This window comes from Scyliorhinus torazame, chromosome 18 (genome assembly GCF_047496885.1).
Source record: "Scyliorhinus torazame isolate Kashiwa2021f chromosome 18, sScyTor2.1, whole genome shotgun sequence".
Classification (NCBI taxonomy): Eukaryota; Metazoa; Chordata; class Chondrichthyes; order Carcharhiniformes; family Scyliorhinidae; genus Scyliorhinus; species Scyliorhinus torazame.
In genome coordinates, this window is record NC_092724.1 from 170,323,814 (window position 1) to 170,340,996 (window position 17,183).

The 17,183-nt window shown below is 42.8% G+C and overlaps 1 protein-coding gene across 3 annotated transcripts in view; it reads left to right on the top strand.

Annotated features, from left to right (window-relative positions):
* ube2o (ubiquitin conjugating enzyme E2 O) overlaps positions 1-17,183 on the top strand; it is a 202,426-nt gene that overhangs the window by 69,935 nt on the left and 115,308 nt on the right. For all 3 annotated transcript variants that reach the window (XM_072483904.1, XM_072483905.1, XM_072483906.1), the window contains exons 4-5: positions 4,335-4,432; positions 6,085-6,148. In XM_072483904.1, coding sequence (XP_072340005.1) covers positions 4,335-4,432; positions 6,085-6,148 — 162 coding nt within the window. The remainder of the gene's footprint in view (positions 1-4,334; positions 4,433-6,084; positions 6,149-17,183) is intronic.

The following is a 17,183-nucleotide window of genomic DNA, read 5'->3' on the forward strand; positions in this document are numbered from 1 at the left end:
TCCACAGTTTCATTGCATTTGGAGCTGCTAAAATTAATCTTTGGCCCATTGCTGGTTATTCACCTGATACAGTTTTGCTGTTCTACTACAACACCTGCTCAGGGTGCCAAGCTAAGCAGAGTCCAGTCCAAAGAGCCAACCACCGTTTTAGCCACAGTGGAGCACAGCTGTGCTATGATGGGATTCATCATTTCGCTGCCCCAAGGCACTGCTTATAAAATATTCTTGTTCTTTTTCCTCCTCCTCTTTCCAAATGGCCATGAACACCATCTCTCTCTCTCTCTTAAGCGCACAAGCGCTCTGCATCCTGCCTCTTTGCATTACACTGCGCATCCATAGAATGGCTACAGCACGGAAAAAGACCAGTTGAGTCCCATTCAGCTTCCTGTAAGAGCAATTCAGCTAGTTCCATACCTCTGCGTTTTTCTTGTAGACCTGCAAGTTTTTCCTCTTCAAGTTAAATTTCCTTTTGAAAATCATAATTGAATCTGCCTCTAATACACTTGGAAGTGCATTGTAGATCACAGAATTGTTACAGCGCAGAAGGAAACCATTCAGCCATCATGCCTATGATTATTAGGCCTTCGTGCCATTCTCCTGCCTTTTCCCTTTAATACTGCACATGGTTTCCGTTCAAATAATCATCTAATGCCCTCTTGAATGCCTTAATTGAACCTGCCTCCACCACACTTCCAGGCCCCCTCATTCTTAATTGTTTTATGAGTGGGAAAAATTTCTCCCTATCTGTTATATCCAGACCCCTCGTGTTGGTGAGTTGCCTTCGTGAACCACTGCAGTCCTTAACGTGTAGGTACACTCTGTGCTGTTAGGGAGGGAGTTTCAGGATTTTGACCCAGTGACCAAGTCGGGATGGTGAGTGACTTGGAGGGGAACCCCCAGGTGGTGGGGTTCCCAGGTACCTGCTGCTCTCGTCCTTCAAGATGGTAGTGGTCAAGCGTTTTGAAGCTGTTGTCTAAGGAACCTTGGTGAGTTACTGCAGTGCATCTTGTAGATGGTACACAAGGATGCCACTGTCTGTCGGTGATGGAGGGTTTGAATGTTTGTGGAAGGGGAGCAATCAAGCGGGGCTGCTTTGTCGTGGATGGTGTTGAGGTTCTTGAATGTTGCTGGAGCTGCACTCATCCAGCAAGTGACGAGTATCCCATTTACATGCACCTTGTAGATGCTGGACAGGCTTTGGGGGGGTGGGGTAGTGGTATTGTCACTGGACTAGTTAACCAGAGACCCAGAGTAATGCTCTGGGGATCCAGGTTCAAATCCCGTCACTGCAGATGGTGAAATTTGAATTCAATTAAAATCTGGAATAAAAAATCTAATGATGACAAACCATTGTCGATTGTCGTAAAAACCCACCTGGTTCACTAATATCCTTTAGGGAAGGAAATCTGCCGTCCCTACCCGGTCTGGCCGACATGTGACTCCAGACCCACAACAATGTGATTGACGCTCAACTGCCTGTCAAGTACAATTAGGGATGGACAGTAAATGCTGACACAGCCCATGAACAAAAAAAACCCTCCTTATCCCCATAACTCTTGATTCCCTCACTGATTATACATCTGTCCATCTCAGCATTGAACATACTTAACCCAGACTCTACAGCTCTCTGCGGTAAAGAATTTCACACATTCACTATCCTCTGAGAGAAGAAATTCCTCCTCATCTCGTCTGAGAAGAAGGCAGGAGAATGGGGATCAGGAACATATTAGCCATGATGGCGGAGCAAACTCAATGGACCAAGTGGCCTAATTCTGCTCCTATACCTTATGGTCTGTGGTCTTAAATGGGCAACCCCTTACCCAAGATTAGGTCCTCTGGCCCTCGACTCCCACAAGGGGAAACAACCTCTCGGCACCTGTCAAGCTTCCTGAGAGTTCCATATGCCTCAATAAATTCGCCTCATTCTTCTAAACTCCCAATGAATATAAGTCCAATTTACTTAACATCTCCTCAAAATCCCTCCATACCCGGGATCAACCTACTGACCCTTCTCTGGACTGCCTCCATTAGATAAGGGGAGCAAAACTGTTCATAGAATCATAGAATTTACAGTGCAGAAGCAGGCCATTTGGCCCATCGAGTCTGCACGGGCCTTAAGCCCACACCTCCACCCTATCCTCGTAACCCAGTAACTCCACCTAATCTTTTGGACACTAAGGGGCAATTGATCATGGCCAATCCACCTAACCTGCACGTCTTTGGACTGCGGGAGGAAAACGGAGCGCCGGAGGAAACCTAAGCAGACACTGGGAGAACGTGCAGACTCCGCACAGGATAGTGACTCAAACGGGAATCGAACCTGGGACCCTGGCGCTGTGAAGCCACGGTGCTAACCACTGCTACTGCACCACCCTAAAGAGGATTTGAGTTCAGAAGTAGGGATGCTTTATTGCAGATTTACAGGGCCTTGGTGAGTCCACACATGGAGTATTGTGCGCAGTTTTGTTCTCCCTACTTGAGAGAGGATTATACATTCCACAGAGGGAGTGCAATGGAGGTTCATTAGGCTGATACTGGGCTTGGCGTGACTGTCCTATGAAGAGAGATTGGATTGACTGGGCCTGTGTTCACTGGAGTTGAGAAGAATGAGAGGAGATCGGATTGAAACGTAGAAAATTCTAACAGGGCTGACAGACTAGATGCAGGGAGCATGTTTCCTTGGTTGGGGAATCTAGAACCAGGGTCACACTCTCAGGATACAGGGGAGACCATTTAGGACTGAGATGAAGAAAACTTTCTTAACTCCATTCTCTACCACAGAAGGCTGTGGAGGGCAAGTCACTGAATGTGTTAAAGAGTTAAATAATTTTTAGATTTTAATGGCATCAAGGGGTATGGGGATGGGGCGGGAATATGGCCGTGCGATAGAGAATCAGCCATGATCATATTGAACGGTGGAGCGGGCTCAAAGGGTTGAATGGTCTACCGCTGCTCCTAGTTTTTGTGTTTCTTTGTCTCTATATAAACACTGGCTGAAAGAGCAGTTTGGAGATGAGAATTCTGAGTAACACACATCCTGACTCCCCAAAGCCTGTGCGCATGTCAGCAGTGTGATGGAATACTCTTCGCTTGGCTGAATGAGCGCAGCTCCAACAACACTAGAAAGGCTCAATACCATCCAGGACAAAGCAGCCGCTTGATTGGCTCCCCATCCACCATCTTAAAAATTCACTCCTTCCAAGACTACACAGTGGCAGCAGTGTGTACCATCAGCAAGACGCACTGCAGCAACTCACCAAAGCATCTTCAGCTGCATCTTTCAAACCTGTGACCCTTGCCACTTAGAAGGACAAGGGCAGCAGGTGGATGGGTACATCAGCATCTTCAAGTTCACCCCAAAGCCACACACCATCCTGATTTGGAACTATCCTTCAGTGCTGCAGGTTCAAAGTTCTGGAACTGCCTCCCTAACTATGTTATGTCTACACCACATGGGTTACAGTGGTTCACGAAAGCAGCTCGCTACCACCTTCTCAATCCAATTAGGGATGGCCAATAAATGCAGGTTTTACCAGTGACGTGCTCTCCCATGAAATAATAAAAAAGCACCCTCCCCATCACTCTGTCCTGGCCTCCTACGCTACAGAAACCACAGTTGCTTCCCAACCCAGGTCTTTATCTGCTGGTGAAGGATATTTCCTTAAATGTGCCTCTTCCTCCGCCTTGTTCACCTTTTGGACGAGTTTTATCCATTTAGTGGACTTTCTAGTCATGATCAGTCAAATTCACATCTTCCTCTGCTGTTTCATACAACAAAGAACATAACCGGGAGTCGGCAATTCAGCCCTTGCGCCTGCTCCGCCATTCATTACCATCATGGCTGATCCGATCTTGGCCTCATCTCCACCTTCCTGCCCACTCCCCATAATCCTTCTTTTCCTTCTAATTAAAAAACTATCTGCCTCCTATGTTTTTTTAGTGTCCCAGCCACCACTGCACTCTGTGATAGAGGTTTTTCTTCCCCCGTAGCCCTGAAGAGTTTTCCTTTTCTACTGTAACTATTCTTTCTGGCCTGTTACTGCTGCTGCTTGTAGCTATCTGCTCTTTCTCCCCAGTGCTTGCAAATCCCAAGCCCCCTCAGCACCATTGCTGAGTCTGCAGAAGTTGTGCATGGTATTAAACATCTGTTGTACAAGAACTCGTACTTTCATGTAACATCTGTGACTCGGAAAATTACTTTTGAAGTGTATGATTGTTTCTGTGTGGCATAATGCACTTTTGTTTAAAAAAAAAAAAAAAAAAATGTTTTAATGCAAAATCAAAACTGACTCCTTATTTAAATCTAACGATTTAATACACATGTTCTTTCTCAGCCATTTGTCTATGGTGACTACATAGCCTTCGATTGCTGGCTAGGAAAAGTTGACAACATTGTGGCCCAGCTTATCCTAAAACTATCAAACGGAGCCAGGTATCACTCCATGCTCTTTCATTTTAATTGTGTATATTTTTATATGGTTGTGTAAAATGGGGCTATGGAAGGAGCGACTTGTCGTTGGGTTTGATTTTATAATCAGCTTTATTATATAGTAGAAATAATTATCCTGTTGGTTCTAAGCTGTGCCGACCAATAACATCAGATTCAATCGTCAGTCTGTGCTGAAACTTGCAATTCTCCATAGGAATAGCAGTAGAAATATTACAATAGACTTCGCTCCTGTGATTGAGGAAGGCAAAGAATTAGCCAAGGTTCTTGCAATCTGTAGTTGATGTTCATTTTGATCAAGTGCTTAAGTTTGGATATCTGGTTTAACTGGTGGAAGTTTTCAGTTCAGGATTTGGGCATCAGCAGCTAGGCGTGCATTCATTGCCCCTCTCTCATTGCTTTGAGAAGGTCTTGGTGAAATGCTGCCTTGAGCTGCAACAATCTACTTGCTGAATGTACTCCAATAATGCTGTCATGTAATGAGTTGAGAAAAGTGTTGGGTTGCATCCAGCACTTATTGAATAGTATGAGGAGTTTAGTCCCTTTGGCAGTGAGAAAGGGGAATTGTTGCAAAATCTTTTTTGAAGTTGCACTTTTTTATTTTCACTACTTTCTGCTCAAAACAGCACATGTTGAGAAGCTCCGATGTGATATTAGCCCCTGAGCCTCCAGTTGTAAATCTTTGACGCTGTTAAGCATTGTGAATAAATGTTTCCTTTGCTTTATTTTACATAGCAGCGATTATCTATTAAAATATTGGAGGCCTGGGGAATCTATTTCTATATTTCCTCAGTTAATTTTCTCCACTCAGTTTAGCAGAATCCCTCCAGTGGCTGCCCCATAAACAGTAATGATATAAATGACCAGATATTCTGTTGTTGAGGAATAAATATTGGTCAGGACATGAGAGAGCTCTCTTACTGTCTAAAAATAATACCACAGCATCTTTTATGTCTACCTGGTGGGGCAGACTATGTTCTTGAATTTTACATCTCAACAGCGAGAGGATGACTACATCAGTGCTGTACTTGGGATGGATTGTGGATTTGTTTCTGGATTGGGGCTTGAACCCATTACCTTCTGACTCGGTTCAGAGAGTGTTACCAACTGAACCACAGCTCATAGAAGCATAGAATTTACAGTGCAGAAGGAGGCCATTTGGCCCATCGAGTCTGGACCGGCCCATGGAAAGACCACCCTACTTAAGCCCACGTCTCCACCGTATCTCCGTAACCCAGTAACCCCACCTAACCTTTTGGACACTAATGGCCAATCCACCTAACCTGCACTTTGGACTGAGAGAGGAAACTGGAGCACCGGAGGAAACCCATGCAGACACTGGGAGAAAGTGCAAACTTCTCAGTCACCTGAGGCTGGAATTGAACACGGGTCCCTCGAGCTGTGAGGCGGCAGTGTGCCGCCCCATAACTGTCTGTTAAGATTTGATATCTCATTTGTTCTGTTACTTCCTCTCCCCCAACTCTATATTGTTCATATCTCCAACCTTTACTGTACAATGTTTACAGATACACTATTTTCTGTTTTTAGATGTGGTTTATTTTGTGGGTCCAACTTAATACTGTATAGTAATCAAGATATGTATTGAATGACAGTCTGTTCCTCTTTTTTTTCTTCAGGTGCTCAATGAGTACCAGTGATGGCAGCAAACTCGTTGATCTTTGCCCCCATGTCAGTGATTCGGTAGGTTTGTAGTTGTTGCCTGAATGATGGTGGGAATAAATATTTTCTCGTGGTCTTCATTCTAACACATTTATCAGATAAAAATTAATGAATTTGGTTTCTAAGTGAATATTGACGTATCAGTGAGCTTAACCAATGATCTAAAAGAATTTGTTTAGAGTGGTTGTGTATGCACGGACCTATGATTAATAGATGGGAAAATCCAAGCAAGTGTTTCTGATTGCATCACATTCTCAATGACCTGTTTCTTTATATTATTCGATTAAAGTCTTGCTTTTAGAGATATTAGATATAGCTCTTGGGTTTAAAGGGAACAAGGGATATGAGGGGAAGGCGGGATCAGGGTATTGAACTTTATGATCAGCCATGATCATAATGAATGGCGGAGCAGGCCCGAAGGGCGAATGCTGCCTCCTGCTTGGATTTTCTATGTATGGTGGCTATATGTGTTAAAATAATGAGTGGGCCACATGATTATACAGTGATGAGTTGCCTTGCATGAAAACACCAGGCTCAACAGGTACACAACACATGATCCACCTGTACAAGTGCAAAAATTGTGCCTCAGTCTATCCTTTCCACTTTTATTACTAATGCCCATCTGCTTTATCATCAGCACAAGGTGACCAGCTTTGGTGCCACTAACTCACTTCATTCAGTGATAGCAGCACAATGAACGCGCACATATTCAAAAGTAGATCCTCCTAATAAAGTAGTGATTCTCGGAAGTTAAGTCTTTTGGACGTGCAGCATTTATGCTCCATCGCCACAATTCTTTTATATCTTTGAACCATATATTGCTGATCTATATATCCTTGAGTCATTCAACTATCTCTCTCAGCTATAGGATGTATGTATATGAACACTTGTGGATAAAGTTATACTATTCAGGCTTCAGGTCTCATTACTGCCTAGGTCCGAATATGGATAAGAGTTGGATGCCAGAGATGAGATGATGAGAATGTCCTTGACATTAAAACAGTAGTTGATAGAATGTGGCACCAAGGAGCCCAAATATTGGGGAGCAGAGAGTATAAGAATCAAATTGAATTTGCACTTGGAATTCCAGATACTGTTAAGATACCAGACGAGAAACCCAAACAATCTTTTTAAATTTGTAAAACTGAGAGGAAAGGTTACTTCACCTGAGGAGTAATGACTCTGGTCAATAGGTATCTTTGTTACAATCAAATTTAATTTAAACACCGAATTAAGGGCGGCACAGTGGTTAGCGCTGCTGCCTCACGGCGCCAGGACCTGGGTTCAATCCCGGCCCCGGGTCACTGTCCCGTGTGGAGTTTGCACATTCTCCCCGTGTCTGCGTGGGTCTCACCCTCACAACCCAAAGATGTGCAGGGTAGGTGAATTGGCCACGCTAGATTTGAATTTATTTTTACACACACCGAACTAACCACATTAACATAAAAGAAATAGCGTTACAACTAACAGTTAAACAGTTCTTGAATGAAAGGAAAAACTTGAACTTACTATCTACACCTGCCACCAATTACAATTAAGCAACCCAATACACTTTCAATGCCACTTATAAATAAAGTTAACAAAACAGGTTGCATATCTGTGTAGAGACTCTTGGAGAGAATTCATTTCAAGAGCAGATCAAGTGCACTTCTGCTCAGCGTAACAGCATTTGACAGAACTGCTGTTCAATTTAAAATCTTGGTACAGACTACAAAACTACAGACAGACCTGGCTCTCCCTGTTAATTACATCATCTCTATCCCACTAAGTTCCATGACCTGCTTAGCTAGGACTAAGTACACTCTATGAATCTTCAGCAACCATCTCATTATAGCTCTTTATCTTTAACCAAGTAAGTGGTTGGAATGAATGATTACCTCACCTTGTACTGCTCATTAATTCCAGCTTTAGTAGACCCCTGCCTGAATATGTATTTTAAACTAGGGTTTTTAATAACATTACTGCAACGGAATATAAAATATATAACAATTTCTACATTTATCACAACTCCCCCATTTTTAAAAAAAGAGCGAGCCATATGAAAAAATTATTTCATTTTCCAAAGCCATTTCAACTTTAAGTGCTGTTCATTACCAGCGCCAATACCAAACTCATTGTCTCCTTTTCGATGGTCGAATAATTCTGTTGATGAACATTTAGTTTACTGGAAAAATTACCAACAGGTCTTTCTGTACCTTCGTCGTCTACTTGTGACAGTACAGCACCGAAGCTCACATTACCCACATCAGTGGCCACCTTAAATTGCTTGTCATAATTTGGTGTCGCCAAAACTGGTACAGTGGTTAAATCCGTTTTCAGATTGTCAAATGCCTCCTGACATTCTGACATCAATGAATTTCCCGTTTTAAAAAAAAGTTCAGTCAGTGTAACAACCGCACTGCTGAAATGTGGCGTGAATTTCCAGTAGAACCACGCATGCCCAGAAATCTCCGAACTTCCCTTCTGGTTGATGATATTGGGAGCTTCCCAATAGCTTTCATTTTCACCTTCCATGGGGCCACCTGACTATATCCAACTGTATGGTCCAAGAATGTGACTTAGGCTTTCACAAACTCCCTTTTAGTCAAGTTTACCACAAGCAAGCTTCCTGTAGTCTATCGAACAATTCCTTTAAATGCCCCAAATTCTCTTTCCATGTTTGACTGAACACCACCAGATCGTCTCTGTACACTGCACAATTCTTGTTGGTTAGTGTTTGGAATGTTGCTGACGCATTCTTCATTCCATAACTTTAAACTGATACAGACCAATTGGTGTTACAAAAGCTGAAACTTCCTTTGCCCTGTCTGATAAAGGTACTTGCATAGAAACAGAGAGGCATAGATAATAGGAGCAGGAGGAGGCCGTTCAGCCCCTCGAGCCTGCGCTGCCAGTCATTATGATTATGACTGATCATCCAACTCGTGGCCTGATTTTCCCTACCCCCACTATATCCTTTGATTCCCTTCATCCTAAGTGTTATACCTAACTGCTTCATGAAAACATGCAATGTTTTGGCCTTAACTACTTGTGCGAATTCCACAGGTCGACCACGCTCTGGGTGAAGAAATTTCTCCTCATCTCAGTCCTAAATGGTCTACCCGGTATCCTTAGATTGTGACCCCTTCACCACACGGAATATCCTTCTTGCTTCTACCCTGTCCAGGTCTGTTAGGTTTCTATGATATTCCCGTAATTCTTCCGAAACCCAACGAATACAATCCTATCCGACTCGATCTCTACTCATTCATCCATCCTGACATCCTAGGAATCTGTCTGGTTAAACTTCTCTGCACTCCCTCTACACAGCAAGAACATCCTTCCTCTGATAAGGAGACCAAAACTGGTAATATTACCAATTTTGGTAATAAAATCTGCTTGTCCCACCTTTTTCAATACAGTTTTCCAAACGAGGAATCTGATACAAATCTGACTTGTTAACTGCATTGAATTTCCTATAGTCCACACACAATCATTGCGTTCCATCTGGTTTTGGTCCGACCACAAGAGGTGAGCTCCAATCCCTGCAACTCGTAACACCAAATAGTAACATTATGGTGGGGCAGGCAATAAACAAAGAAATAACAGATGCATGTAGAAATGGTACAGCAGTTATCATGGGGGATTTTAATCTACATGTTGATTGGTTTAACCAGGTCGGTCAAGGCAGCCTTGAGGAGGAGTGTATAGAATGTATCCGCGATAGATTCCTCGAACAGTATGTAATGGAACCTACGAGGGAACAAGCGGTCCTAGATCTGGTCCTGTGTAATGAGACAGGATTGATTCAGGATCTCATAGTTAGGGATCCTCTCGGAAGGAGCGATCACAATATGGTGGAATTTAAAATACAGATGGAGGGTGAGAAGGTAAAATCAAGCACTAGTGTTTTGTGCTTAAACAAAGGAGATTACAATGGGATGAGAGAAGAACTAGCTAAGGTAGACTGGGAGCAAAGACTTTATGGTGAAACAGTTGAGGAACAGTGGAGAACCTTCCAAGTGATTTTTCACAGTGCCCAGCAAAGGTTTATACCAACAAAAAGGAAGGACGGTAAAAAGAGGGAAAATCGACCGTGGATATCTAAGGAAATAAGGGAGAGTATCAAATTGAAGGAAAAAACATACAAAGTAGCAAAGATCAGTGGGAGACTAGAGGACTGGGAAATCTTTAGGGGGCAACAGAAAGCTACTAAAAAAGCTATAAAGAAGAGTAAGATAGATTATGAGTAAACTTGCTCAGAATATAAAAACAGATAGTAAAAGTTTCTACAAATACATAAAACAAAAAAGAGTGGCTAAGGTAAATATTGGTTCTTTAGAGGATGAGAAGGGAGATTTAATAATGGGAGATGAGGAAATGGCTGAGGAACTGAACAGGTTTTTTGGGTCGGTCTTCACAGTGGAAGACACAAATAACATGCCAGTGACTGATGGAAATGAGGCTATGACAGGTGAGGACCTTGAGAGGATTGATATCACCAAGGAGGTAGTGATGGGCAAGCTAATGGGGCTAAAGGTAGACAAGTCTCCTGGCCCTGATGGAATGCATCCCAGAGTGCTAAAAGAGATGGCTAGGGAAATTGCAAATGCACTAGTGATAATTTACCAAAATTCACTAGACTCTGGGGTGGTCCCGGCGGATTGGAAATTAGCAAACGTGACACCACTGTTTAAAAAAGGAGGTAGGCAGAAAGTGGGTAATTATAGGCCAGTGAGCTTGACTTCGGTAGTAGGGAAAATGCTGGAATCTTATCATCAAGGAAGAAATAGCGAGGCATCTGGATGGAAATTGTCCCATTGGACAGACGCAGCATGGGTTCATAAAGGGCAGGTCGTGCCTAACTAATTTAGTGGAATTTTTTGAGGACATTAACAGTGCGGTAGATAACGGGGAGCCAATGGATGTGGTATATCTGGATTTCCAGAAGGCCTTTGACAAGGTGCCACACAAAAGGTTGTTGCATAAGATAAAGATGCATGGCATTAAGGGGAAAGTAGGAGCATGGATAGAGGATTGGTTAATTAATAGAAAGCAAAGAGTGGGGATTAATGGGTGTTTCTCTGGTTGGCAATCAGTGGCTAGTGGTGTCCCTCAGGGATCAGTGTTGGGCCCACAACTGTTCACAATTTACATAGATGATTTGGAGTTGGGGACCAAGGGCAGTGTGTCCAAGTTTGCAGACGACAGATAAGTGGTAAAGCAAAAAGTGCAGAGGATACCGGAAGTCTGCAGAGGGATTTGGACAGGCTAAGTGAATGGGCTAGGGTCTGGCAGATGGAATACAATGTTGACAAATGTGAGGTTATCCATTTTGGTAAGAATAACGGCAAAAGGGATTATTATTTAAATGATAAAAAATTAAAACATGCTGCTGTGCAGAGAGATCTGGGTGTGCTAGTGCATGAGTCGCAGAAAGTTGGTTTTCAGGTGCAACAGGTGATTAAGAAGGCAAATGGAATTTTGTCCTTCATTGCTAGAGGGATGGAGTTTAAGACTAGGGAGGTTCTGCTGCAATTGTATAAGGTGTTAGTGAGGCCACACCTGGAGTAGTGTGTTCAGTTTTGGTCTCCTTACTTGAGAAAGGACGCACTGGCACTGGAGGGTGTGCAGAGGAGATTCACTAGGTTAATCCCAGAGCTGAAGGGGTTGGATTACGAAGAGAGGTTGAGTAGACTGGGACTGTACTCGTTGGAATTTAGAAGGATGAGGGGGGATCTTATAGAAACATATAAGATTATGAAGGGAATAGATAGGATAGATGCGGGCAGGTTGTTTCCACTGGCGGGTGAAAGCAGAACTAGGGGGCATAGCCTCAAAATAAGGGGAAGTAGATTTAGGACTGAGTTTAGGAGGAACTTCTTCACCCAAAGGGTTGTGAATCTATGGAATTCCTTGCCCAGTGAAGCAGTAGAGGCTCCTTCATTAAATGTTTTTAAGATAAAGATAGATAGTTTTTTGAAGAATAAAGGGATTAAGGGTTATGGTGTTCGGGCCGGAAAGTGGAGCTGAGTCCACAAAAGATCAGCCATGATCTCATTGAATGGCGGAGCAGGCTCGAGGGGCCAGATGGCCTACTCCTGCTCCTAGTTCGTATGTTCTTTAACTCACTTCAGTGATATCATTCTGAAGTGTGCTTTTCAATCTCCTTTTGGTATCTCTGCCAACTTTAGTGGATTAAGTCTATATGAATGTTGCATAATTGGAATAGCATTTCCCACATCTACATGTATAATTAATTTTGTACTTCCCAGTTTGCCCACACATATAGCTCCACGTGAATGAAATAACTCTTTCAGGTCATTTTCCTCTGGAAGGTAACTCTGTAATGTTCCCAATTTCTTATCACTTCCTCATTACGCAATCCAATTTGGGTAATGTCAAATTCCGAATCATCTGGATTCATCTCTTCTCCGAGTTCCAACAACTAACCGCTCCTGCTTTCCTTCCATATTAAAATTCCTATCATGTTAATATGTCACACTCTTGTGAGCTTTCCTTCTATTTGGCGTTCTTATCAAATAATTCACCTCATTCGATTTCCTTTCAATTTGATCAGGTCCACTAAATCTTGCTTTTAGTGGTTCACCTACCATTGGTAACAATACTAATACTTTTTCCCCACTAACAAAACTACACATTTCTTTGTTACTTATCTGCCTTCTCCATTGCATGCTGTGATAATTTTAAATGCTTTCCAGCCAACTCACCAGCCCTAGTTAATCTCTCCCTAAAGTTAGACACCAGCAAGGTAGTCTCAGAACATTGACTGACTAATTTCTCTTTGATCAATTTAAGTGGTCCTCTTACCTCATGGCCAAAAATCAATTCAAATGGACTGAATTTAATTGATTAATTAGGTTCATCCCTAATTGCATATAGTTCAAATTTATCCCAATCCTCTGCATAATCCTGACTGTAGACCCTTAACATTGTCTTTAAAATTTGATGCCACCTTTCTCATGTTCCTTGTGACTCTGGGTGATACGCAGTTGATTTAAGCTGCTTTACTTCAAAGCTATCCATAACTTCCCTGAATAATTTTGACATAAAATTGGATCCATAATCTGATTGAATTTCATTTGGTAGTCCCTATCTTTTTTTTAAAATGTAGTTAACTCCTCTACAGCCCTATTAGCTGTAATATTTCTTAATGGAATGGCCTCCAGAAATCTAGTAGAGACATCCATTACGGTCAACAAATACCGATTCCCACTTTGTGCCTTTGGAAGGGTTGCAATCAATTAGGACCCTTGTAAAAGGTTCCTCAAGTGCTGGTTTTATTCACCGCTTGAAGTTTCCCTATTACCTGACATTTGTGACATATACGGCAAAATTCAACTACATCCTAAAGTAGTCCAGGCCAATAAAAATGTTTTTTATATGTTTGCTTGAGTTTTCCTTACTCCTAAAGATTGTTTCTGATATCTGAACCTCAGCCACCCTATCTTTATTCCTCAATTTCTCCTTGTCCTGTATATTTGTGTTCTTGTTATGATACAATCTGAAAACACCCCAGGATATACTTCTTGCAACACTTCAGTTGTTCTGCTTTTCAACCACAGTAGGCATCACTCCCCCCTGTGATCCAACTATATCATTACCCAGGATAAACTGTACCCCTGAAAAAGGTAATTTCTCTATTATTCCTACCACCACTTGTCACTGGACTCCAACCTTGCCGTACCTAATGGAATACTACTCACTTCACCAGTAATCCCATATATTGCAATCTTTTCCGGCAATACTCCTTCTGAACTTACATATTTCCTTATATTCTCACCATTAAAAAATGACTTCCACCTGTATCTTAACCTCTTTACCTCATCCACCTTGTGTATGGGTATACCATACCCTCGTAAATAAAATGTTTATAAAGATTTGACACCTCATTAACAAACCTGAACCAGCTGTACACTCTTGCACCTCTTCAGCTGAAAGCATGGTTCCTTTCACCACTTTAATAAACCCCACTGGCTTATCGTGTTTTAAAGAATCTGTCTTGACAGTGTTTTTCTTAAGCAACCAGCACTGCGACTTTGCCTGTCTAACCGTATTACAATGAAAACATTTTAAGTTTTCTTATCTCTTTTATCCAGATTCCTTTTAATCTTTCTTTAATACCTTCAACTAGACCCCTTTTCCTTGAACACCTGTCGATTTTTTCATTTCCCCAGTTTCTATCTGTCACATAGAAATTGATGTTGAAAGCCAAACCGTGATTTATGAACTAATTCAAAATCTGCCTGCTCTTCCACATGAGTTCTCACTACTGTGGGAAGTGAATCTTTAAATTTTTCCAAAATAATCGTTTCCTAAGAGAGTCATACGTTAGTCTATTTTGAATGCTTTTATCCATCTATCAAAATTATTTTGTTTGATCCTTTCAAATTTTATAAACGTCTGACCTAACGATTCCAGCTTGGGTCACTGTGCGGAGTCTGCACATACTCCCCGTGTGTGCGTGGGTTTCCTCCGGGTGCTCTGGTTTCCTCCCACAGTCCAAAGATGTGCAGGTTAGGTGGATTGGCCATGATAAATTGCCCTTAGTGTCCAAAATTGCCCTTAGTGTTGGGTGAGGTTACTGGGTTGTGGGCTGTCCCGTAACAGCCTCCCCGAACAGGCGCCGGAATGTGGCGACTAGGGGCTTTTCACAGTAACTTCATTTGAAGCCGACTTGTGACAATAAGCGATTTTCATTTTCATTTCATTTCATAGGGTGGAGGTGTTGACCTTGGGTGGGGTGCTCTTTCCAAGAGCCGGTGCAGACTCGATGGGCCGAATGGCCTCCTTCTGCACTATAAATTCTATGATAACCTATGACCTAAACATCCTGAGATTTCTAAACTTCTGTCTGTAGACATCTGGACTAATTCATATGCACTTAACATGGCTTTTCTCACATCATCATCCCTAGATACCTCCTCTGATAGTGATACGAACACTTGACTTAGCTCTACCTAATAACTTTGTTTGAACCAACAACGCCCACATGGTTTTTGGCCACTTCAATTGTTTAACTACTTAAATGAGATTTTAAAAGGTGTTTATGAATCTTGGCAGTGCTTGAATATATTTAACCATATCCCCACTAGGATTTGGACGAGGAAGGGTTACTCCTCTCAACTTTCCTCAACTTCTGCCTTTAACTCCAACATTTTAAGTTGATACTCTCTTTGCTTTTCCATCTCTCTCTTCTTCATTTCCATTTTGTGAAGTTCAAATTCTCTCTTTACTGTTTTTTCTTGCCATTACCTCTCTTTTTCTTTCTCTGCCCTCTCTTTCCTTTGCTTCTGCCATTGCTGTCCTCTCTTTTTCTTTTTCCTGCATTTCTAATTGTTTAATTTGTAATTACATTTTTTGCTAATTCCAGTGATTCAGACTCTGGCAAAAAAAATTAGAAAATATTTTTATTAGGTTTTTAACATTTAATACAAAATATGCAAAATAACAATCAAAACCACAAACCATAACAAACCAAACCCATTAACCCCCCAACCTTTTCAACAACCCCCCCCCCCCCCCCCCCCACCCCCAACAACTAACCACTTAAAGTGACCAGATCCTTGAAATGCAATATTATCGGACACAATAGAACCTGTCAACTGCTCCCCTCATCGTGAACCTAACCTTCTCGAGATGCAAAAACTCCATCAAGTCATCCTACCATGTTGTAGCACTGGGCGGTGCTACCGGTCTCCAACTCAGCCAGATCAGAGCCAGCAAGAGGCAAAAACCAAAACATCTACCATCGCCTGTCCCCCGTTCCGGCTGGTCTGACACCCCAAATATCACAACCAATGGACAGGCTCCAATCCACGTTTAAAATTGCCAATATGATGTTTAAAGAAAAGGCCCCCAAAAACCCACCGACTTGGGGCAGGACCAGAACATATGCGTATGGCTTGCAGACCCCCTCGAGCACCACTCACACCTATCCTCAATCCTCTCAAGAAAATGACTAATTCTGGCCTTGGTGAGATGTTCTCTGAACACAACCTTGAGCCGAATCAAACTTTTTTAAATTATAAATTTAGAGTACCCAATTATTTTTTTCCAATTAATGGGCAATTTAGCGTGGCCAATCCACCTAACCTGCACATCTTTGGATTGTGGGGGTGAGACTCACGCAGACACTGGGAGAACGTGCAAACGCCACACGGACAGTGACCCAGGGCTGTGATTCAGGTCCGTAATAGAACCCGGATCCTCAGAGGAGGCTGCAGTGCTAATCACTGTGCCACATGCAACCTTGAGCCGAATCAAACTTAACCTTGCACAAGATGACGTGCATTCACCCTACGGAGAGACTTGCTCCACACCACCACCTCTAAAATAGGGACCCAACTCCTCAACCTAGCCTTCACCTCCTCCACCAATACTGCTCTTCCCCCATGATCCGTCCGTATATCTCAGACATGTTGCCCTACTCTGACCCCACACAAGAAACAAGTCTCTCCAGCAAAGTTGACTCCGGTGCCACCGGGAGTGTTCACTGGACCCAATCACGCACCTGAAAGTACTCTAACATATCCATCCAACCCAGGCCTATCTTCTCCCCCAGCTCCTCCCAGTCAACAAACCGCCCCTCTGAAAATACCTGCTCTAGCCCCTTAACTATTTCTCTCCCCCCCCCCCCCCAAGCGTTGGCATGATTTTTCCCTACTGAAATGAATGGTTCCCACAGATCAGCGACCACCTTGACTCACATACACTCCCCCCACCTCAGTTGGAAATGCCGCCAAAGCTGCTGCCAGATCTTTAGCGTAGAGTTGACCACTGTGTTCAGCGAATACTTTGCTGGAGCAATGGCAGCGTAGCTGTCACCAACGCCTCCAGACACGACCCATTACATGACTCCTACTCCATCCGGAAAATATCCGCCCAATCGTAAAATATTCAGCAACGCCAGACCCCCCTCCGAATCAGAGATGGTTACCCTGCCCGTTTGAACCTTATTATGATCCGCTCCAGACCAAAAAGAACGCTTAGGCAGAAAGACCGGAAGACACTGAAACAAGAACACGAACCGTGGCAAGATATTCATCTTAATCGC